Source organism: Typopeltis vanoorti, chromosome 3 (assembly GCF_054136105.1).
Source record: "Typopeltis vanoorti isolate ZY-2024b chromosome 3, IOZ_Tvanoo_1.0, whole genome shotgun sequence".
Classification (NCBI taxonomy): Eukaryota; Metazoa; Arthropoda; class Arachnida; order Uropygi; family Thelyphonidae; genus Typopeltis; species Typopeltis vanoorti.
Genome location: NC_143551.1, coordinates 91688692 through 91707882, shown reverse-complemented (window position 1 = coordinate 91707882; position 19191 = coordinate 91688692). Strand labels below are relative to the sequence as shown.

The 19191-nt window shown below is 36.5% G+C and overlaps 1 protein-coding gene across 8 annotated transcripts in view; it reads right to left on the bottom strand.

Annotated features, from left to right (window-relative positions):
* Nucleotides 1-903: 903 nt before the first annotated feature.
* The window catches only part of LOC150108382 (uncharacterized), a 195873-nt gene continuing 177585 nt past the window's right edge, over nucleotides 904-19191 (bottom strand). For 6 of the 8 annotated variants that reach the window (XM_090415783.1, XM_090415786.1, XM_090415787.1 and 3 more), the window contains 5 exons: nucleotides 9000-9165; nucleotides 8785-8909; nucleotides 7921-8145; nucleotides 5825-5981; nucleotides 904-2751 (listed from right to left, as the gene is read on the bottom strand). In XM_090415783.1, the coding sequence (XP_090271909.1) occupies nucleotides 2604-2751; nucleotides 5825-5981; nucleotides 7921-8145; nucleotides 8785-8909; nucleotides 9000-9165 (821 nt within the window). In that variant the 3' untranslated portion in view covers nucleotides 904-2603. Of the gene's footprint in view, nucleotides 2752-5808; nucleotides 5982-7920; nucleotides 8146-8784; nucleotides 8910-8999; nucleotides 9166-19191 lie in introns of all 8 variants that reach the window. The other 2 variants (XM_090415789.1, XM_090415791.1) reach the window with 2 other exon arrangements.

Genomic DNA, 19191 nt, shown 5'->3' with positions numbered 1-19191 from the left:
ATAATCCGGAAACTGCTCAGGTAATCGGTTAAGACCTTGTTCTCTATGGTTGCTCCATTGTTTACTTACTAACATCTGCATTTTCCTTCAATTAACACTTTAATTCTTTCTCCGATTAATCTTGTCAACAATTTACATAGTTATTATCCTCCACGTATTCAATCCTATGGTGGCAATCTGATTAAAATGCACACACACACACACACACACAACGTTTGCTCAACATCTTTGTGTTGATAATCGGCTTGTTTCTAAGCGAATTGTTTGAAACTACGAGACAAATATCTGATCCAATGTAATCCCGCTTTAATCGCATTCCCCCTATCATGTTCATCACGATGTAACGACATCCGAAGGCTGTATTTGGTTGTTTAATCCTTGATTTATTCTTTCATGTATCTTCTCTCCCAAAGATCAATGGTTTTATCTTTATGAGATGCTTTTGGAAACACTGTCAGTCAGAAATCTTTATTTAAATTAAAATCAGTTCAATCTTTAATCCCATTTGCTATATAATGAAAATCAAATAATGAAAATGGAATCTTGTTCGGACAGAATTAGCATACTACCAAGACTTTTTTTTATAAATGAATAAACAAAACATCATGACACTTTTATCGCATAAACTCGAATGACATGTTAAAGTACTGGAGTCATAAAAAAAAAGTATGTTAAATATTAGCAGTGTCACTAATTGAATAATCAATGATTATTTTTTTTTATTCTAAGACACGTGTTATGAGTTTTTAATTCAGCAGTAAAAACCTCGTTTCAAAAATTCAAAAACTGATTTAAAAAAAAAAAAAAAAAATCGACCTACCCCCAGTCTTTGACAACTTATCCCAAACGGATGATTCCGATTGCAATACGAAAAACGATACAGTTCAAAGAAATGACCTCCGATTGACATGAAAATACTTTATTGCAAACATCTATAAACATGTATACATTGTGTAAACAGGCAAGTATCCAGGCACGTTTAGCCTGGATGGCTGATCAATAAGATATGGAACAAAAGCATTTCCAGAATAACTTCTCCCATAACTGTACCTTTGCTTAAGGCTACTGGCCAACTCAATCTCCTAGTAGAGTTCTGTATTTGTCTTCCTTTTCAACTTTCTTTCCTTTCTGTTAGATCATGTGATCTAACCGAACCTTAACCCTTTGGTTACAACATCAAAACCAAAAAAAAACGGAAGGATGCCTTGCTTCTCTCGTTCCATAAATAATCGATAGATGTCACCACTAATGCACTTTGTTCTAAGAAATGACGATATTACATTTAATACTAATTAAGAAACTCTCCTGGTTTTGCGTTAAGATCCAGGATGAGAAAGATGAGAAGGATGTAATTTGATCTCCAATGAGATTTCTTAGAGGGATGCTAAACCTCTTGTTTAAAGCTATGTTTTCCCCAAAGATTTTATTGGCAAGAATCTATAAAATGACCTAAGCTAAGAGCTAATATTAAAGAATTTTTCATTGCAAATATTTCCAAAGAATATTTAACTCTTGATGTTCATGGATGTTATTCGTAGAGAAAGAGATAGTATGTAAAGATGAAAGACGTTGAGTAAAAATAATTGATTTTTTTAAAGTCTTTCAGAGTAGAATAGATTTAAAAACGTAGATAGTTCATTAATAATTATTGTTAAAAAAAGTTTAAGGCAAACATGTTTTCAGTGAGTCTTGTATCCGAGACCAGTGCTTTTTCTAAAAATACAGTTCTTTCTGGTCGTAGGTCATGTATCGCGTCGTCCTTCCTAGCGTTTACTCTTAATTTAAGCTCTCGTTTATAATACTCTTAATTTAAGCTCTCGTTTATAATACGTATTCGAAAGAATGACCGTGCATTTGGAAAGACCTGTTTTTCGAATTTCGTCTACAATATTACGAATATTCGTCAATTTTTTCAAAAATGAAGAGCTAACCAGTCTCATACGGGTAGCTAGGCCTAACTTCACATACGTTTTAACTATTTCAGTTAATTCTCACGCATAAATAAAAAGAAATTTGCTAAAGAAGGAGGCAACAATTCTTTTTAGTTATGTTGGGATGGATGCTGAAATTATAGAAGCAACTGTGGGCAGTGAATTACGTTAGTTCAATGCGAGATGAAAAGCCGGAATTCCCGGATGGCAAAAAAAAAAAAAATCTTTATCTTCCGTATGAAACTGGGGCACCCAAGAAATTAAGATGGATTAGAACTCTAATCCTTTTCCTAAACGAAACTACGTTCTGCATCCGCATCCATGTATATCATCATAATCGGTATACATTAAAGCAAGGCAACTGATTCGATGTAATCATCCCAAAGGGTTAAGGTTATCCGCTTGATCTTATTTTTATCCACCGTAGTAAGGAGTCCGCTTTAATCATTGCTTAACTTTCCAGTTTGTTTTTCTTTAATGGGGGACGAAATCGCCAGTCGCTAAGTAGCGTTGCTTCTGTCACCATCACTCTTGGCACATCACTGGTACTGGATTTGTTCATAGAATAACTTGCGGAAATTTATCTTTTTTTTTTTTTTTTCACAGTTCAGTGCAGTCCTTTATTGCACACTTTATTCCGACGATCTTACAAGTTTTTTTTTTTTTTCTTTTCTAAAATTTTGTAGACCAATAAAGATTTTCTTCTCCTGTTGGCACATTAATGATTTGGCTGCTAATCGCTGGGGAGTGAGATGAACGCAGGGTAGCAACCACATCTGGATTACTGTGAACTAACCGGCTATGATGAGACTGAGTAAAGCTGTAACAAAAACAAAACAGTTAACGTGTCATGCAAGGATGCTAGCATAATAATAGATATAATTTGATATTAACAAATATGAAATATACAAGTAATACAAGAATTGAGTTGTAGGAATGACGTTTAAGACCTCGATCTGAAAGCTTCATGTGGTGCCATCTATCGGTAATAATCGACAACAATTGCTAAAAAAACACAATATAATGTTTATGACACAATAATTATTATGTGACACCTCCAGGGAGTCCAAAGGCTCATCGAGGGAGAGTGTGTGTGCCAACAGCATCGAACGATTGATCCCTTTCAACTACTAACCGCGCTCAAACTTGCTTAACTTTTTGCGTGAGCCATTAATAGCAGAAGCTCTATCAATCGTATGCATCATGCGACATGACACACACACACACAAGCAGTCCCCAAGATTTAGGACAAAAGTATTATGCTGAAATCAACAGCAAAATATATTTTATTTTATGTCCTACAATGACTCCCATGAATATCTATGAAAATATCATAATGATGACGTCATCACAATAATTCTCGGCATGCGCTGTCGTACTATCGAACTAACAGAAGACCGAACTATCTTATTAGTTCACTTTAATTTCACTATTTTTGAGCTTTCAGTAAAACCTGGAAAATTGCATGCTGTCATGACGAATATTTTAAACTGTTAATAATAATAATAATAATAAGTCGGTGCATGTATTCCGAAGAGGCGCTAGTTGCCAATTCCTTGCGTACACATAAAAACCCGTACATTCAACTAGGTCGAAGCAATTAAGACGATGAGATCGGTTTATTTTGTCTGTTTTTTTCTGCCTGATTTGCCTGAAGTAAAAGCTAAGTATAAGTCACTCTCGAATTATCCAACTATTGGATACTAGTAAAAAAAAAAATAATAAATAATAATAATAATTTCACTCCATCTAAGAAAATAGCTGTCTAATTAACGTCAGCGAAAGAACTATTTGAAAGTGTTGAATTTAGAAGGGATGTGGGAAATACGCGTGCAATACAACACATTCTATGTACAGTATTTTAACAAGGCAACATCTGCGCGTTGAAATTTCAAAAGTGAAGCGACTGCAAGTTCGAGTTTAACATTGGCGGTTTTGAAGAAAGGTGGATTCACAAAATAAATAATCCAACATAATGGAGGAGATGATCCACTTTTTTTTTTTCAATCCTAACTTCGGCAAAAATCGACTAGCGTATAAAAAAAAACCCTTTCGTCGGTAATTCTATTTTTCCCAAAATATTTAGTTACGAGATTATGTCGAAATTTCGTCTGCAAGATCATTTGGCTTTTCTCAGACAAATGCTTGTTTTTGTCTTTCATTTTGTTTTAAATTAAGACAATGTCTGATACAATTGCTGAGGTTTAATCCGTTAAAAGACAAAGTCGCACGGACGATTATCGACTATTGTCTATTTGAATCCCACGAGCACATCGGCATTGTGCTGCGAGTTTTTATCACGAAAATATTAATACACGTCAAGTGCGCATGCGCACTTTTAATCTGTTGTAGACTGTTCCACACCTATCTGACGCAACCAGTCATCGAGTTACGAGAGTGGACGGGTAGTTCGTCCACTCTACAGAATACAATAACACCCATCGTATCCTCACCTTCAATTTGTTCAATGTTGACACGCTCATAATCCATTCCGATCACGCACTACTCTGCAAACAAACAAACAAACAACAACAACAACAACAACAAAAAATCTGCTCTCAACTTCTTTCATAGCAAGACCGATCCACAACCTCCAAGAATGACCTGCTTTCCCACCACGCTCCACCATATTTTCTTTCTAACAAGATTCTATCATCAACTCGCATCTCAATACGCTGGCCAACTTACACACGTGGATCCGAGTTTCCAATTTTGGTCATGAGTACTTTGGAACAGCAGATGAATTTCATCGCCCGGTGTGATACTACCCTCCTCCTTATCGGAGGCCCTAAAAAAGTGAGAGTCACATAAAACACCCTTCTATTTCCGATCTTTCAAGATCTGCAAATCAAATTCTTTTATTCCATCTCCATATCCAACGTATCGCAGGCATGATATGTTTTAATAACCCACCTCCTCCGCCCCCCCCCCCAAAAAAAGGATCCAAATGCCAAGATCTATTATCAAGGCCGATGTGTATAACACTGGCCTTGATAAATGCTTATAACTTCAATATCCCAACTTATACCTGTACATACGTGTGTTCAAGGGACCAGTTTGAGTGTGTTGAGGGACAAAAAAATCCGAGTTTCCAGGAGAAAAATTCTCCACTGTCGTATGAGACCGGTATACTCACCTTTGATTGAAAAGCCCTGATAAAGGTTTTTCGTGTCATAGATAGGATTTGAACCCAGTCTCTCCAAACTAAAGGGCTTCGTGAAAACCAACTGAGCCTCGAAGTCTGTACGTTGCGCCATGTCCTGTCAAGTGTCATCTCCACCCAGGAGGTTGACTGTTATGGAACTCTACTTGACATCCATAATGAGTTGCGCAATAGGAAACGAAAATGATAATATTTAGAAAATTAAATTAGAATAAAGAGAATTCACTAAAGGGTTACTCTTTTTTTTTATTTTTTGACTTTTCTTTTCTTATCCTTTCTTAAAATGATCTTAATCGACTACTTCAAACTCATCTAGTAATCATCGAGTGAGTGCATTTTGCAATAAAAAAAAAATCACACAGATAATCAACATGCACTATAGATTATCTCACTCAGAAAGTACGTCTTAATAAACCATTATATTATTATCCATATTATCTAATAAAAAAACACGGTTTTAAACTTGGTTATCTTCACATTTCTATTTCTATACAAAAGACAATGAAAAACCTGAGACAAAACAGGAAGGGAAAAGGAAATAAATAGAAAAATCAATAGACGGAAGGAAGACACGCCCATCAAAGAACGAGGAGAGAAAGACAAGGAATAAAATAAAGTAAACATGACAGTAAAAAAAAAAAAAAAAAGAATAGGCGAGTACGAAGGAGAAAATGTAATCTTACTGTTGGAATAGAAAGAAGGAAGCAACCGTACCTTACCCGACTCTCACCTGGTGGTGGAGGGACTTGAAATAGCTGCGTTGTGAAGAATTTCCTGTTCGCTGAAGATAACCGATGAAGCCGGACTATCGGATTGATAGGGTGGTGGCGGTTCATTAGGTATGTGACTACGACAGGGCGCGTGACGCCCTATGTGGTGATGGTTACCTGGAAAATAAATGAAACCAAATTTTACGGTGTCTGAACGATGTAAATGACTCTCTTACAGATATCAGCAGCTGCAAATGAATGTTGTACGAAGGAGAAAGAGTTCTTTTAGTAGAGAGAGAGAGAGATGAAGACTGCTATATTCAATAATTAATTATTTATCGGCAAGTTGGTAGTAGCTGTTCATTCGAAAAGTTTTCGTAGTTACCTCGAGGATGTGATTTCAAGAGAACACACAGACAAGCTATGGCTTTTTAATTAAGTCCCGTGATTAATTATTAGTATAACTAGCTTATTAATAATAACGAAAGCAGTAGAAATTGCACGCTGAAAGGAGTTCGTCCATCGACAGATAGAGGGCGCCCCTTTCTATTCATCGTTGCCTAATTTCCATCGAGGCCTCGCTACGATTAATCTTTTGCTGCCGGAGTTTTGTCCTTGAATGTAAATTATGCTTTTAAATTTATGGATATGAAGCGCGCGCGCACGCACACACGCACATACACACTCGCAGCCATTAAAAGATATTTTTATATTTTGGAGCCGTTTTATGATGAGCTTTAAGTCCCCGGATAGTAATGGCGTCGGGTTATGAAGTGGAAGAGTGTTCGGCCCAACTTGGATATGATGAATAGCGGAGCTCACTCTTTACCGTGCGGCCATTCGTTGTCCGTGTGCGGAGCGCCCTTTGTGTGTGTGTGTGTGTGTGGCGAGCTAGCTCTGCCATCGAATCATTTTCATTTCCTGGTAGGGGGGGTTAGCTTCTTCGCGCCGTTCTGATGATGGATGATAGTGATGCCGGTAGCTTCGTATTTCGATTACGCATGCACTAGTTTCTTGTAAAATACCACATTTCCCTCGGGGTGTGTGTGGGGGGGGGGGGAGGAATGGAGAAGTACGTGGCCCATGCTTTCGGAGGTTAAAGGTTGGAGAACTGGAAACATGCGAATGCTAAATAAAAAAAAAAAGACAGTCCAAGGAATGATTGCATTTCTTAGAAGAAAACGTCTGCTCTTTCTTGCGTTTCATTTTTCTTGTCTTAGTTCTTTCGGCTAGTAAAGGAAACTACAACTTTCTTGGAGGGGAGGCAGGTGCGTTCATGGAACACTTGAGACCGAGGAGACGTTGTTTTGATCACCGTGAACACAATATTGGATGCACATTTCCAACGTGCGTGGCTTTGAGGGCATCGTCGGCACTTAGGAGAATATTGTGCAACCAGATGACCCAAAGTAGTTCGCTGATGGCTGTTTTTTTTTTTTTTCTTTCCTTTTTTTTATCATCCAGCAAATGGAAAGTGATATACTTGCTTCGGTTCCTTTCCTGTGGAACTCAAGGATGTGTGTGTTCGAAGATTCTTCCTATAAAACGATTTTCCATTAACTATCTCGTAGATGGCGCCACTAGCTCCGATATCGAGACTCAATATCTCACCACATTTTTAAGCCTTCGTGTATGCAATTTTTTTTTGTGTGTGTGTGTGTGTGCTTAATAGCATTTAACCGATGATGTAACCATGGAAATAAGTGCGTTTAATGGGAGTTAATGAACAATCGAAAAACTCCTACCTATCTATCGTTAATCGCATTATGAAAACGGTTCGCTATTGACAAACGTTAGAATTTTTTTTTTTAAATTAACTTTTTGAACTTAATTTTTTTAAATTTAATACCGAATTAAAATTCGATTTTAATCGAATTAAAAGCAAATGTTAATTGGATTAAATTAAATGAAAACAAATTTTAATTCAGTTTTAAAACCGATTTTTATTTTATAAGGCGTTCAAAATTTATTCGCATTCAAAATGACAAAGATTTAAAAAAAAAAAAAAAAAAAAAGATAAAAATAAAATCAACAGAGAAGCACAACACCGTGGAAACGATGTTCATTTCAACAGCTTAATTCAACAAACTCCACCAGACGGCACTAGCTCACTTACCTCGTATGTGAGGTAGTGTGGTCTCTGTAGTGGCAGGACTGTACACTGGCACTTGATTAGGGAGGCTGCTGGATGCAGAGGTAGCGTGTCGGCAGTCGAGATCCACAAGTATGTGCGGCTCTGCCGTGTCGATAGGTGTGGTGGCAGCACTGTTCTGACCAGAGAATGAATACATGTTAGCTACCCCACTGGCTGTACTACTGCAATGCATGGTGTAGAGAGGACCTACGGAGAAAGAGAAAGAAATAAATTATCCCTGCGGCATTTTACAACTCAAGGTCACATTAGGTTACTCTAGAAACTCGGTGTATGCAGCGTTTGAAGAAAGATTACATCGCGGATAAAATGCGACATTTGGCTATGAAATGTTTGAAGTGGAAATAAATGAAAAGGCGAACAGTCGAGGTCAGTAATGAAATTCTGACTGCCTGCTCAAGATGCGTAATTAATTTAACCTTTGCAAGCCTATTACGTTCGTCTAGTTCGACTACACACATTTTCACAAACAGATTTTCTCCAGTTAATAGTGTGGTGGCGCTCTTTCTCCTGTGAAATGGACTATTTGGCTCGTGCAGTCACTTACACGTGAGAGCAACACAATTTCTGAACAGATGCCAAAACGGTGTGCACGCGAGTGTGACCAGTTAAGCCAATAAGAAATGTAATAAACGCTAGCTACCGAGTGACACGTGCAAAGTGCAACAATAGACGCCAGGAGGAAGTTGGTGGTTCGAGCGACAATTATAAGCGCTGCAGTCGTGGTAATGAAAAGATCATTACGACGGAGATATGCATAGTCGCGGAAAGTTATTATCGTGTAGGACGAATACGTATACACACATACACGCACTACAAAATACTCACCTCCGTTCAGCGACGGGTGTCGTCTGCGGTATGCCATACACCGACGACACAACAGGCAAGACACGAGAGTGACGACCACTACGAACAGAAGCACTCCCAAAGCCATACCGAGTAGAACTATTTGGCTGCAAAGGAACGTACCGAACATTAGCTCCTGTGCTCAATTAAGTTCAACAACACATACACTACCTGTTCAAAAAGTTAGAGATACCTACTCAAGGCCACCGGTTTGTTCTTCGTCCCGCTTTGTACAGCAGTATTTGTACGTAGGGGTTCCGCAGCAATATACCATATCGCCGTTGCCCGTGGTGGGGCAGAAGAAACCCGTGTTCCATTTGCCGAAGATGTCCGTGTAACCAGAACAGAACTCGGCTCCTAGAACTGCAAGAGAAAGAATCAATCAGGAATGAAATACAAGTACAAGATAATTACCAATTAATCAAACAATATCTAACTGCTAATAAATTGAATATGAAGCTCTATGAGTCATGAGGAGTGACACCTTTCGGCAGACTTTCTGTCAGTTACTGACCAGATGACAAATTTTGATGAAATTTGGTGCGAAGTATCCTCATTAAAATTCACTGTCCGAATATGATTTTATTTCATTTATTTTTTTTTTTTTGTATTTTAATAATCAAGTTAATATGCCACAGTCCACCTTCTTCTTGGTCGTCCCCTATTTCTTGTTCCTCTTAGGATTATATGTTAAGATCTTTTTTTGGCAATCTTTCTCTCTGCATTCTTGCTATATGGTCTTAGCCATATAGCAAGAATGAAAAAAAAATATTTTCCTATATTTGATTACTGAGTTTGTTATGGGATTGATTTTGAGATTTTTAATTATTTATTTTTTTTTATCTAATAAAGTAAGTTTTTCTGTTTTCCTAAAGAATTTCATTAGTGCTGAGTGAATTCTCTTTCTCCGAAGGTCCAAATCTCACTTCCAAATGGCTATTGTTTTGTAGACTCTGATTCGTCTGCGTTTCTGTACGTAGTTAGATTTAGAGGTTCTGTTAATTAATCCAGCGATTTTTATAAAGTTGGTCATCTTAAAATCAATCTCTATTTCGTTTATGTACGATAGTTTACAGTCTAGGTATTTGCAATTATTAACTTGCTCAATTATTTTATGATTGATTACTATTTTACTTCTGACAGGGTTATTTCGGTGAAAAACCATGACTTTAGTTTTCTCTGTTGACATTTCCAGGCCATACTGTTGTATAATATACCACAGTGTCATGGAAATGTTTATGGTTTCATAATTCTGGACCACTACAGAAAATCCGCTACAGGTTCGCAGCCGATTGGAGTTTTATTATTATGATTATTAGTATATGGTTCCCACCCACGAAAAGTTTTTGTAAACCTATAGCGTATCCGTACCGTGGGAAGGGTAAGAATTTTTTTCTATTTGTACTATTTTTTATAAACTTTGTGTTTTTTACATAGTCTGGTAACCCGCTCTAGAGACCAAACATGAAATTTTTTCTTCAAGCCACTTCAGAGTCCAGCAAATTGGGGGGGGGGGGGGGTCTCACACCTGGTGGAGGCTCATCTCCCACCTAAAGGGTGCAACAGGGAAGAAGTTTTTTTTGTACTCTTGGGTTTTTAATCCTACAACTCAGAAAAAATCCTATATTTTACTATTTCAGACAATGATATACTAATTAGGGTTTAGGAATAGGAGATGGCGGCACTTGCCTGCAGTACTATCGCCCTGAAGTCATCTGTAGCCGTATACTAGCTGCCTATCTAAACCCATGGTGCTATCTATCGTCGCAGTGATGGATTATTTTAACTGCATTTATTACTTTCGCTCTCAATTACTATTAGGTCGAATGGCAGTTATACCAATTAATTTGGATTTCGTAAAAACCTTCTGTTAGGAAAGGGAAGTTTATCCCATCTACAGATGAGATAAACTTCCCTTTGTTAAATGCGTGTATTTTCCAGTTGATTCATCAGAAGTAAAAATGTCGTGTTTCAGACTTTCTCATCCTCGTATAAGACCTACAAACTCACCTTCAGTCCAAAAAAAGTCCTTATAGAAGGCTCTTAGCGTCCTAGACGGGTTGAACCAAGAGAGTTTCAGATGAGAGGAAACTAAGCCAGTAGGGATATTTTTTGCAATAAATGTTGAAAGTAGAAAAGTGTCATCTTTCAAAAGTCTCTCAATAGACATTTAAATGGCCAAATTCCTACTTCGAATCCCTACTGAGTCAAAGATAACAATCCCGTAAACTGAAAAGTGCTCAATTCGGGAGAATGAAATCAGTGCAAACGTGGGAAGTGTCAGAACGAACAAGCGCCCACTCGGAATCAATTAAATAGCACGTGATGTGAGAAATTACGTATCCTCCCACCTGCCACATACAGACAGCTGATCGCTAGTAGTCGGTGGCAAGTTTGACGGCTGGAATTAGCGCAAAGAGAAAGGGGTCAAGTAGGTTACTCATTCTTCTTTAGGTACATTTTTATTAACTCTTCGATAAAATCGGTGTTCTTTCATGACTCCTGGTAAGACATTTTAGTTTGGAAAATATCCGAGCACGAGCGCCATCTGACGACTCATTTAGTCATTACAAATCCGACCTCGATAGTTTTTTTTTTCCCCTTCAGAACGGAACGCAGTGTCGGAGAGAAGGGTAGATTAATTCAGCGATAGATCATGACCCGAGAGATGTACGCAATGCCCTTTGCTGTGACCTCAATTGGAAAGATCTTCGTTTTCTCATATCCAATTAAAGAGGTCGCCTTCGTTTCTTTTTAATGTCAAAGAGCTTCATCAGCTGCCCTAGAGAGCGAGGTTAATCTCCATTCCTGTTTATCTAAGAAATAATTGGTGTATAAAGTCTTTAAGAAGTGTTCAAGAACATTAACTCTCCTGTAGTTCGATGTTCAGAAGAAATTAAGCACCCCCCCTCCCCCAATAGACTCATTAATGCAAAAGACGGGTTACACCGGTTCGTCGAGGGCCTCCGCTTTACTTACGGCACGACCTTTCTTTATCACGAAACACCCCTATTAAGGTGTGCCTATGGATGTGACAAAACCTTAATGAAAATGCTACTCCATTATCTGTCGGGGGACTTCGGCGACGTTTGTAACGTCTTAGGAGGCTGAGTCTAAAGAGAAAAGTTTTAAGACGTTATCGTTAAAGCCACGTTCAAAACGCAATCATCGAATCCCCAGCGGAGTCATTACAAAACGCGTCTGCGATATACAGATCAGAGCTTGCTTTCTTCTTCTCTCTTTCTTTTGTCTATCTTGGGACTCATAATAAACAGGCAGTCTCTTTGCTTTCAAACCCCTCCAGCTACAGATATCTTAAGAGTTACTGGAGACAGTCTATCTAATTATTGCTTTCTCGCATCTGGAACACTTTGTGGTCCGCATACAGCTTCGTTCTGATTGGTCGTTTTTTTTTTTTTTTTTTTTTTTTTTTTTTTATCCTTTCCTGTTCTTTCTACCATTAGACGGATCCGTGACTGGTGCTTTCATAATTAGTCATCTGTTTTTTTTCTACTCTGATGTTATGTTACATTTGGGTGTAGTTTAGAGATAAAAATGCATCATTGTTAGTTTCCCGTGTTCTGAAGATAGAAGGAAATTGAGTAAATAAAACTTTATCAATTTTGGAAATGGAAGAAGCGGGTTTATGTTTCAGCTTACCCCTGTAAAAGTGTGTTTCCCGCAGCACACCGATTCCTGGATTATTTTTATCGGCAAGGCAGTTACGCATGCTACAGTATGATGTGACGTATACTAAGATATATGAACTATTTACGTATTACTATTTGCTCTTGTAAAGGTCTGTTCTTTCCCGGTATCTACTGATAGTGAGGTTTCTTTCTCGGGCTATTTTTAAGATAAGGAATACGGCCTAGGAAAGCCCAGTTACAAATCCAGAGAAGAAGTTATTTAGGAATATGGAAGGAAAATAAAGAAAGATGAAGCCCTTTACACGATTCGGAGTTGCTATTTTATTGAACAATAGAAGAGGTCTAAGAAATGGCTTCGGTAACAAGACCTCATAGCTTCCGAATACGAAAGAGAAGCGGACATAATAAACTCCGATGGAGAAATACAAATACTTTAGGTTGTTCTTAGGCAATTTTAAGAAGTTGTTCTGCAGAACTTCTTCGTCTGTGACTCAGCTCTCATCACGATTATTTATTCACAGGTTTCACAGCTCGAGTTAGGTTCAAATCCTAGTTTGGACTAACGTTACCGAAGTTTCCACTTTTTTTTTTCTTCAACAGCAAGTTCATCTATCATTCCACGCTACTTCTATTCTGTCTTATGCAGTCGAATGTTTTCTATTTTTAACAGTAAATTAGCAACCGTGAAAGAAGTTTGATAGAACAAAGCCAATCGAAGAAAGAACGTTGAAAGAAATAGGAGAAAAAGTGAAAACAGAAAAACAAATGAAAGAAAAGATCGAAACTTAAAAATGCATGGAAGGAAAGAAAAATGAACTCTGAAATTTCTTTAACAAAACCAAGTTTTTTTTAAAAGAACTATTTTGTTTAGATTAATTTTAAAATCTTTTACCGTTAACGATGCAAAATAAAATAAAAAAAATCGGATGTGATAGATATAATGTCATGTTTCCATGACAACAATAACTTCCGCTTTAAGTAGCTCAGTGGTAAAACTGTCCACCGTTACTTTCAAATGTTCTGCATTCTAGCTTACTTGAATATTTTATTGAATTGTTACGGAAAGTAGAATGAAAAAGGCGATTTTTTTGTATTTTATTTTGTTGCACGTGCACTTATTTTCTATAAAAATGTTTAATTTACATCTTCAGAAATGAGTGAGCCGGCATTGCCTAGACCAAAATTTGAATGCAATTAATCTTTATGAATATTAATTCAGTAAATATTACTTATGTTGGCGATAATTATGTAGGAAGGAAAAAAATATTTTGGTTGTTTTTAATCAGTGGAATAATAAGTCGAAAAAAGTCAAAATTTGTATGCGATTCCAATTCTGATTCAAAGTGATCGTGCGTGTTAATTTTTAATGCTATTATTACCGGGCTTCTTTCTCCCCAACAATATAGTCACATAAAATCTGTTGATAATTTTGAAATTTCACGAAAAAATGTCAAGTACGTGTGTAATAATGGGATTTGTAAAGCAACAAAATATATTGTTGTACAGTGAACAATTTGCAAACCTCTGTTAATTGGAGAAATAAACGAGATAAGAAAGATTAAAAAAAAAAAAAAAACCTATACGGCGATCGTTTTCGTGATGTAAACCAAATCACATAAAACAGGAAGATTCGAGTACAAAAACAGTTCATCTTTCTATTGAGGAAAAAAAAAATGAAAAGTCCAAAAAAATTGACGTTCATAGATCTAACAGTGTGTATTTTTCTTCTTTTAATTGGAATCTCAACGGAATGAATCCCTTATTTCAAAATTCGAATAGACTTTCCCTTCTTAATATCTTATTTCATTTAGGAATTAATTTATTTCTTTTCTCCCATACTATTTGTTCTTGTTGCAAAGTATCTATTTCGTATGCATTGAGAAAACATCAGCAAATCTAATATTGTATCTAAAAACAGATAGCATTATTCTTATCAGAAAACTACAGGACACACAGATGGCGTGCGCAACGTACAAATGCGTCTAAATATATTCACAATGCAGATAAACGTAGATGTGACGTGTGTTGGCATGTGTTCCACTCGGACTATTTCTCGATAACAAAATATATTTTGGGCTTCCGATCGAGCTTATCGCCATACCTTTTAGAGCCCACGAAGAAAGATAAACGCTCGTGCAGTTGCTAGAGAGAGAGAGAGAGAGAGAGAGAGAGAGAGAGTCCACTGATAACACAGCCGAAATGTATACAAACGAGAGCCCCCCGAATCCCCCGATCAGATATCCTACAAGACTGACTGGTATACGTTTTCGCCGTGTGATGTTCGCATATCCTTAAGCACTCACCCGTCAAGATGAGTTGCATTTCCGTCGAGGATGGAATAGGAATGTTATGCACATAATTACCGTTAAGTTCGAAGTAGTCTAACGACGTTCCCTGGAGTGAAAATACTCCGTTAACCACCTCTAGCTGTCACCTGATGCCACCAGTGTGAAGACTCCATTGGTTGTTCTATTCTTTCCTCTCTTTCTAAGTGAGAAGTTGGCGTGTTTATTGAGAAATTAAGAGAAACGATTCGCGTCTCTCTCTCCGTGACGTTGTCTTCAAATATAATTTAATCATCAGTATTGGCGGCTTCGTTTGTTCTTACTTTAAGTGCACATTCTCCTTAACTTCCAGTTTGTTAAACGCATCGAAGCCACCGTGGGTATGTTTGCATAAGTTGGATGATTGAGTTAATGGAGGGCTTTGACGGTAGTGTGATGTTTTGTGCACTTTTTTTTTTCTCTTTTATTTATCGTCTGTTTGTTTCACGTCATTTCAATGCACGGAGATTAGGAGAAGGAAATGCGTTTAGTAGACACGACCTGTCAGTTTTTCGTGTTAGTAGTGGGAAAAGAAATATTCTTTACATTGGCAATTTTCGATAGAAATCTGTGGAATAACTTTTTCTCGTGTTTTTTTTTTTTTTTTTTAATTATGAAAGATCACTTATACAGTATATTGACCCTGGTCAGTATGTCTTTAGCCGGAAACAAATATTTAGTCTCAGAGTCAGAAGTCTGTTTACACAGGAATACTAAAACCATCTATTAAAACCTTCTGGCACTGCTTTATCTTTCGTCGGATCAGAGAGTGCCTCAAAATTCTGGGTGGCACAACTTCAACTATGGTAGGTCCATAAAAATATAGCAAAAAAAAAAAAAAACACGTCAAAACGCTTCAGGGGAGTTCATTGACCTTAACCTCCATTTCCCTCTTAAAGTGGTAAAACTCAAACACCGATATAAATAGATGAGTTGCATGGAGCGACATCTAGTGGTTTGAGTTGAAGTGTTTGAAAAAAAAAATGTTTCTTGTGGGAATGAACAAACGCTAGCTTATTTTAGTCATAAATTTTATTTCGGAACTTTAAAAGAAATTAAAATAAAATCCAATTTAAAAATTCCTTGCAGGCAATTTTTTTTTTATATTTTTAAATTTAAAATTTTAAACTACTTTGTAAGTTAACATACTACACGCACTGTTAACGCAGTGATTAAATAGGAAATATTACATGAAATTTAATCGAAACAGTCCTTATGTGTGCGTTTTTAATTTTCAGGAATAAAATTTATCTTCGAAAGAGAAAGAGTTCTGGCAGTTTTAGACAAAGAAAATGAGTAAAACAATAAAGAACAAATTAAATAACAGAAAGTCTCCTATTTTCAGCACACACACACGGTAGTAAAACAATGCAATAATAATGTTTATTTGACAAGAACAAATTAGACGACTTATTTTCTCTTTTAGACATAATAGAAGTGTTGGAAGCAAACATCTGTCTTATGGAAGAATTGCGTGCATATTAAAGAAACCGAAAATTTCTTAGAAAACTTGCAAAAAAAGAAAACAAAAAGCAGCCCAATGAGGTGCACTTCTTTCTCAACTCGTTTTTCTTCTTGCAAAAAAATAGCAAAGGCGTAGCTTTTTTTAACCAAAAAATATGTACAAACAAACCATTTTTTCTTGCTCATTTTTATACTTTTAGGAAATGAAAACGAACAGCAGCACGCGACAGTTTGGAAATTGACATTAAAATACCATTGTTAGACCATTGTTAGAACGTGCTCTGATATCGCGAGTAATAGAAACACTTTCCATTGTTGGAACGTGGCTCGAGGTTGCCATAGCGCGTGTAGCAAATAACACGTGTTCAGAAATTCCATTTTGTACTCAAAAAAAAAAAAAAAAAAAAAAAAAAAAGATATGAAATTCCACGCCTGCAAGTTTCGCACACTTGGATAACTTCGAGTTAAAGCAGATTTAATACTTCATATTTTTTTTTTTATTTATTACAATGTGTGAGAAACGCAATCGTGAAGTTTATCCACATTTTAAATAATATGCAAACGAAGTGCGAAAATTATGCATTTCGTGTTGAAAGTTATAATGGCTTACTGCATTCCTTTCAAAAGGATGGAGACGGAAAGAAAATTTACGAAGATGGAAGAATATGTTGTTTCCATGGCAATAATGACATTTCAGAAATGTGAATATTTAAATTTAAATCTTTACATTTGTTTTGAATAAATGATGACAACGACAAAATAATGATAGTCAATGAAGTGTTTAAATCGAGCCGGATGTATCCGGAAACAAATAATAGAAAACCCGTTAATGGAATTGGACCATCTAGAAAGCAAAATCATAAAACAAATATCCTTAAGAGTCTGTAGATCTTCAACATCAATGTTAAATAGTTTTTTTTTTCCTCAACTTCCGGTCCATCTACAGGTATTTGTTGAACAATCTTTCGTGCTTAGGATCAATCACCATAGAAAATAAATAAATCATAACTATAATCACGTGAATGAATTTTTATTTTTATTTTATTATTATTATTATTTTTTAACTGAAATGAATTCGGAGGAAATTTTTTACAGAGGTGCAACCATTTCGAACATTTGTGAATAATGGTGATTTTTTTCAAAATACAGGCATGTTTTGAATATATTCAACCCATGCTGTAACAGAAGGCTTTCTCATTTGCGCTTGCGCGACTTTCAATGTCTTTATTTATTTATTTATTTATTCATTACGATGTCACATTTAAAAGTTAATAAGCTGTAAAACAAATACGGAACGTTGGTGGTTTAATGCACGTATGGTTTGTTTACAAATGTTAAGACAAATAACTAACATAAATAACCAACATAAATAATATAAATAACGCGCGGTAAAGAGTGCGCGCTTTTGTTTCTTTGGGTGTGAAGTAGACAAACCAGATTTTAAAAAAAAATAATAATAATAAAACGGATTGCTTTTCACAACTTCACATCTTGTCAAGGTTCACTTTACCTGAATTTGAAGAAATGGCGTTTTTTTTTTTTTTTTTTTTTTATCTTTCTCTCAGAGAATGGGTTACATCCGCTGATTAGCGCTTACAAGGCATTTTTAATGCACCCCTTTTTTGTCGTTCCTCTAAGCGTGGGTGTATTATGCCTGTAAGTGCACTCACTGGGCTGGTTTATTATTATTATTATTATTTATGAAAACACTGAGTTTCCAGAAGAAAAATATCTTTCCACCTCTGAGTGCGACCAGTATTTCATATTTGTCGGCAAAGCGCTCTCGGCCAAAAGGCTGCGGGTTCCAATCCTGCCGTGGGCATGGATGTTTGCGATTATCTTTGACCTTCATTCATTCATACAAGTATATAAACACTCTCCCAAGGTGGAATGTGTCACCATGGGAGTAGACCTAACCATTCTCGCAATGAGAGAGGCCTTTACCCAACCAGTAGGGATTATATACATGACGAGAAAAAAAAATTCCACGTTGAAGCTCAAATTCATCCTCTACAAATACGCTTTGGAACTGAAAAATAAACTGTGCGTTATTTCAGCGAGTTGTGTTGAGAGGATAAATTTGAAGCGCGTGGGTGTGTGTGTGAGAGAGATATAAATTTTGGTCTACAGTAACGAAGTATCAGCGCAAAAAAGACAGATGAAAGCGGACCAATGAACTGAGATAGTAAATTACATAAGGTAAAAAGGAAAATTATTAACCTTCGAGATTTGTCGAAGGATAATTAGCAACAATCCTACTTAGATATTACTTAATTACGGCTTATATATAAATGTTATTCATATGAACCACTATAGGCCATACGTGTATAACGTATGAATGGATTTTTGTTCATTATTTTGTTGTGAAATTCTGAGGAGGATCATCGAAGTTGGAGAAAACGAGCGTTGGCGCGTATCGTAACTTGCAAGAAGAATACCTCCGTGTCTTAAGAAGAACAGAAATGCAAATTATACAGAAACCAATGAATGGAGACAGAGATTGAAAGATTAATACGCGAATAATCCATACTAAATTTGCTATTAGACGGATTATGAATGTTCCGAATGGCTTTTTCCCAATGGAAATTCCTGTTATACAACATTATAAGATGTTGTCTCCCAACAGATGTACTTGTTTTGAATAGTCTTGTAACAGACGTGTCCCAATGGAGAGCTTACCATGCTATGTAACAGCTTTTGGAGTTCATGAGCAGAGACAATGTCGCCGTCTATCAAGGATATTTTCCCTTTGGAGAGGTGTTTCAGACTTCGTAACTTTGACATTCTTTCTGTAGTGAGCATTAACCATGGTCCTTGACCAATGGTCGAAGACAATCTATCGATAGTTTTTCCGTTGATGGGATTCCTTCAATGCCTAAATGATCGCTCATATTTGTTACTGTGTAAATTGGTGAATAATAGTGTAATAGTAACGAAGAATAATAGTGTAA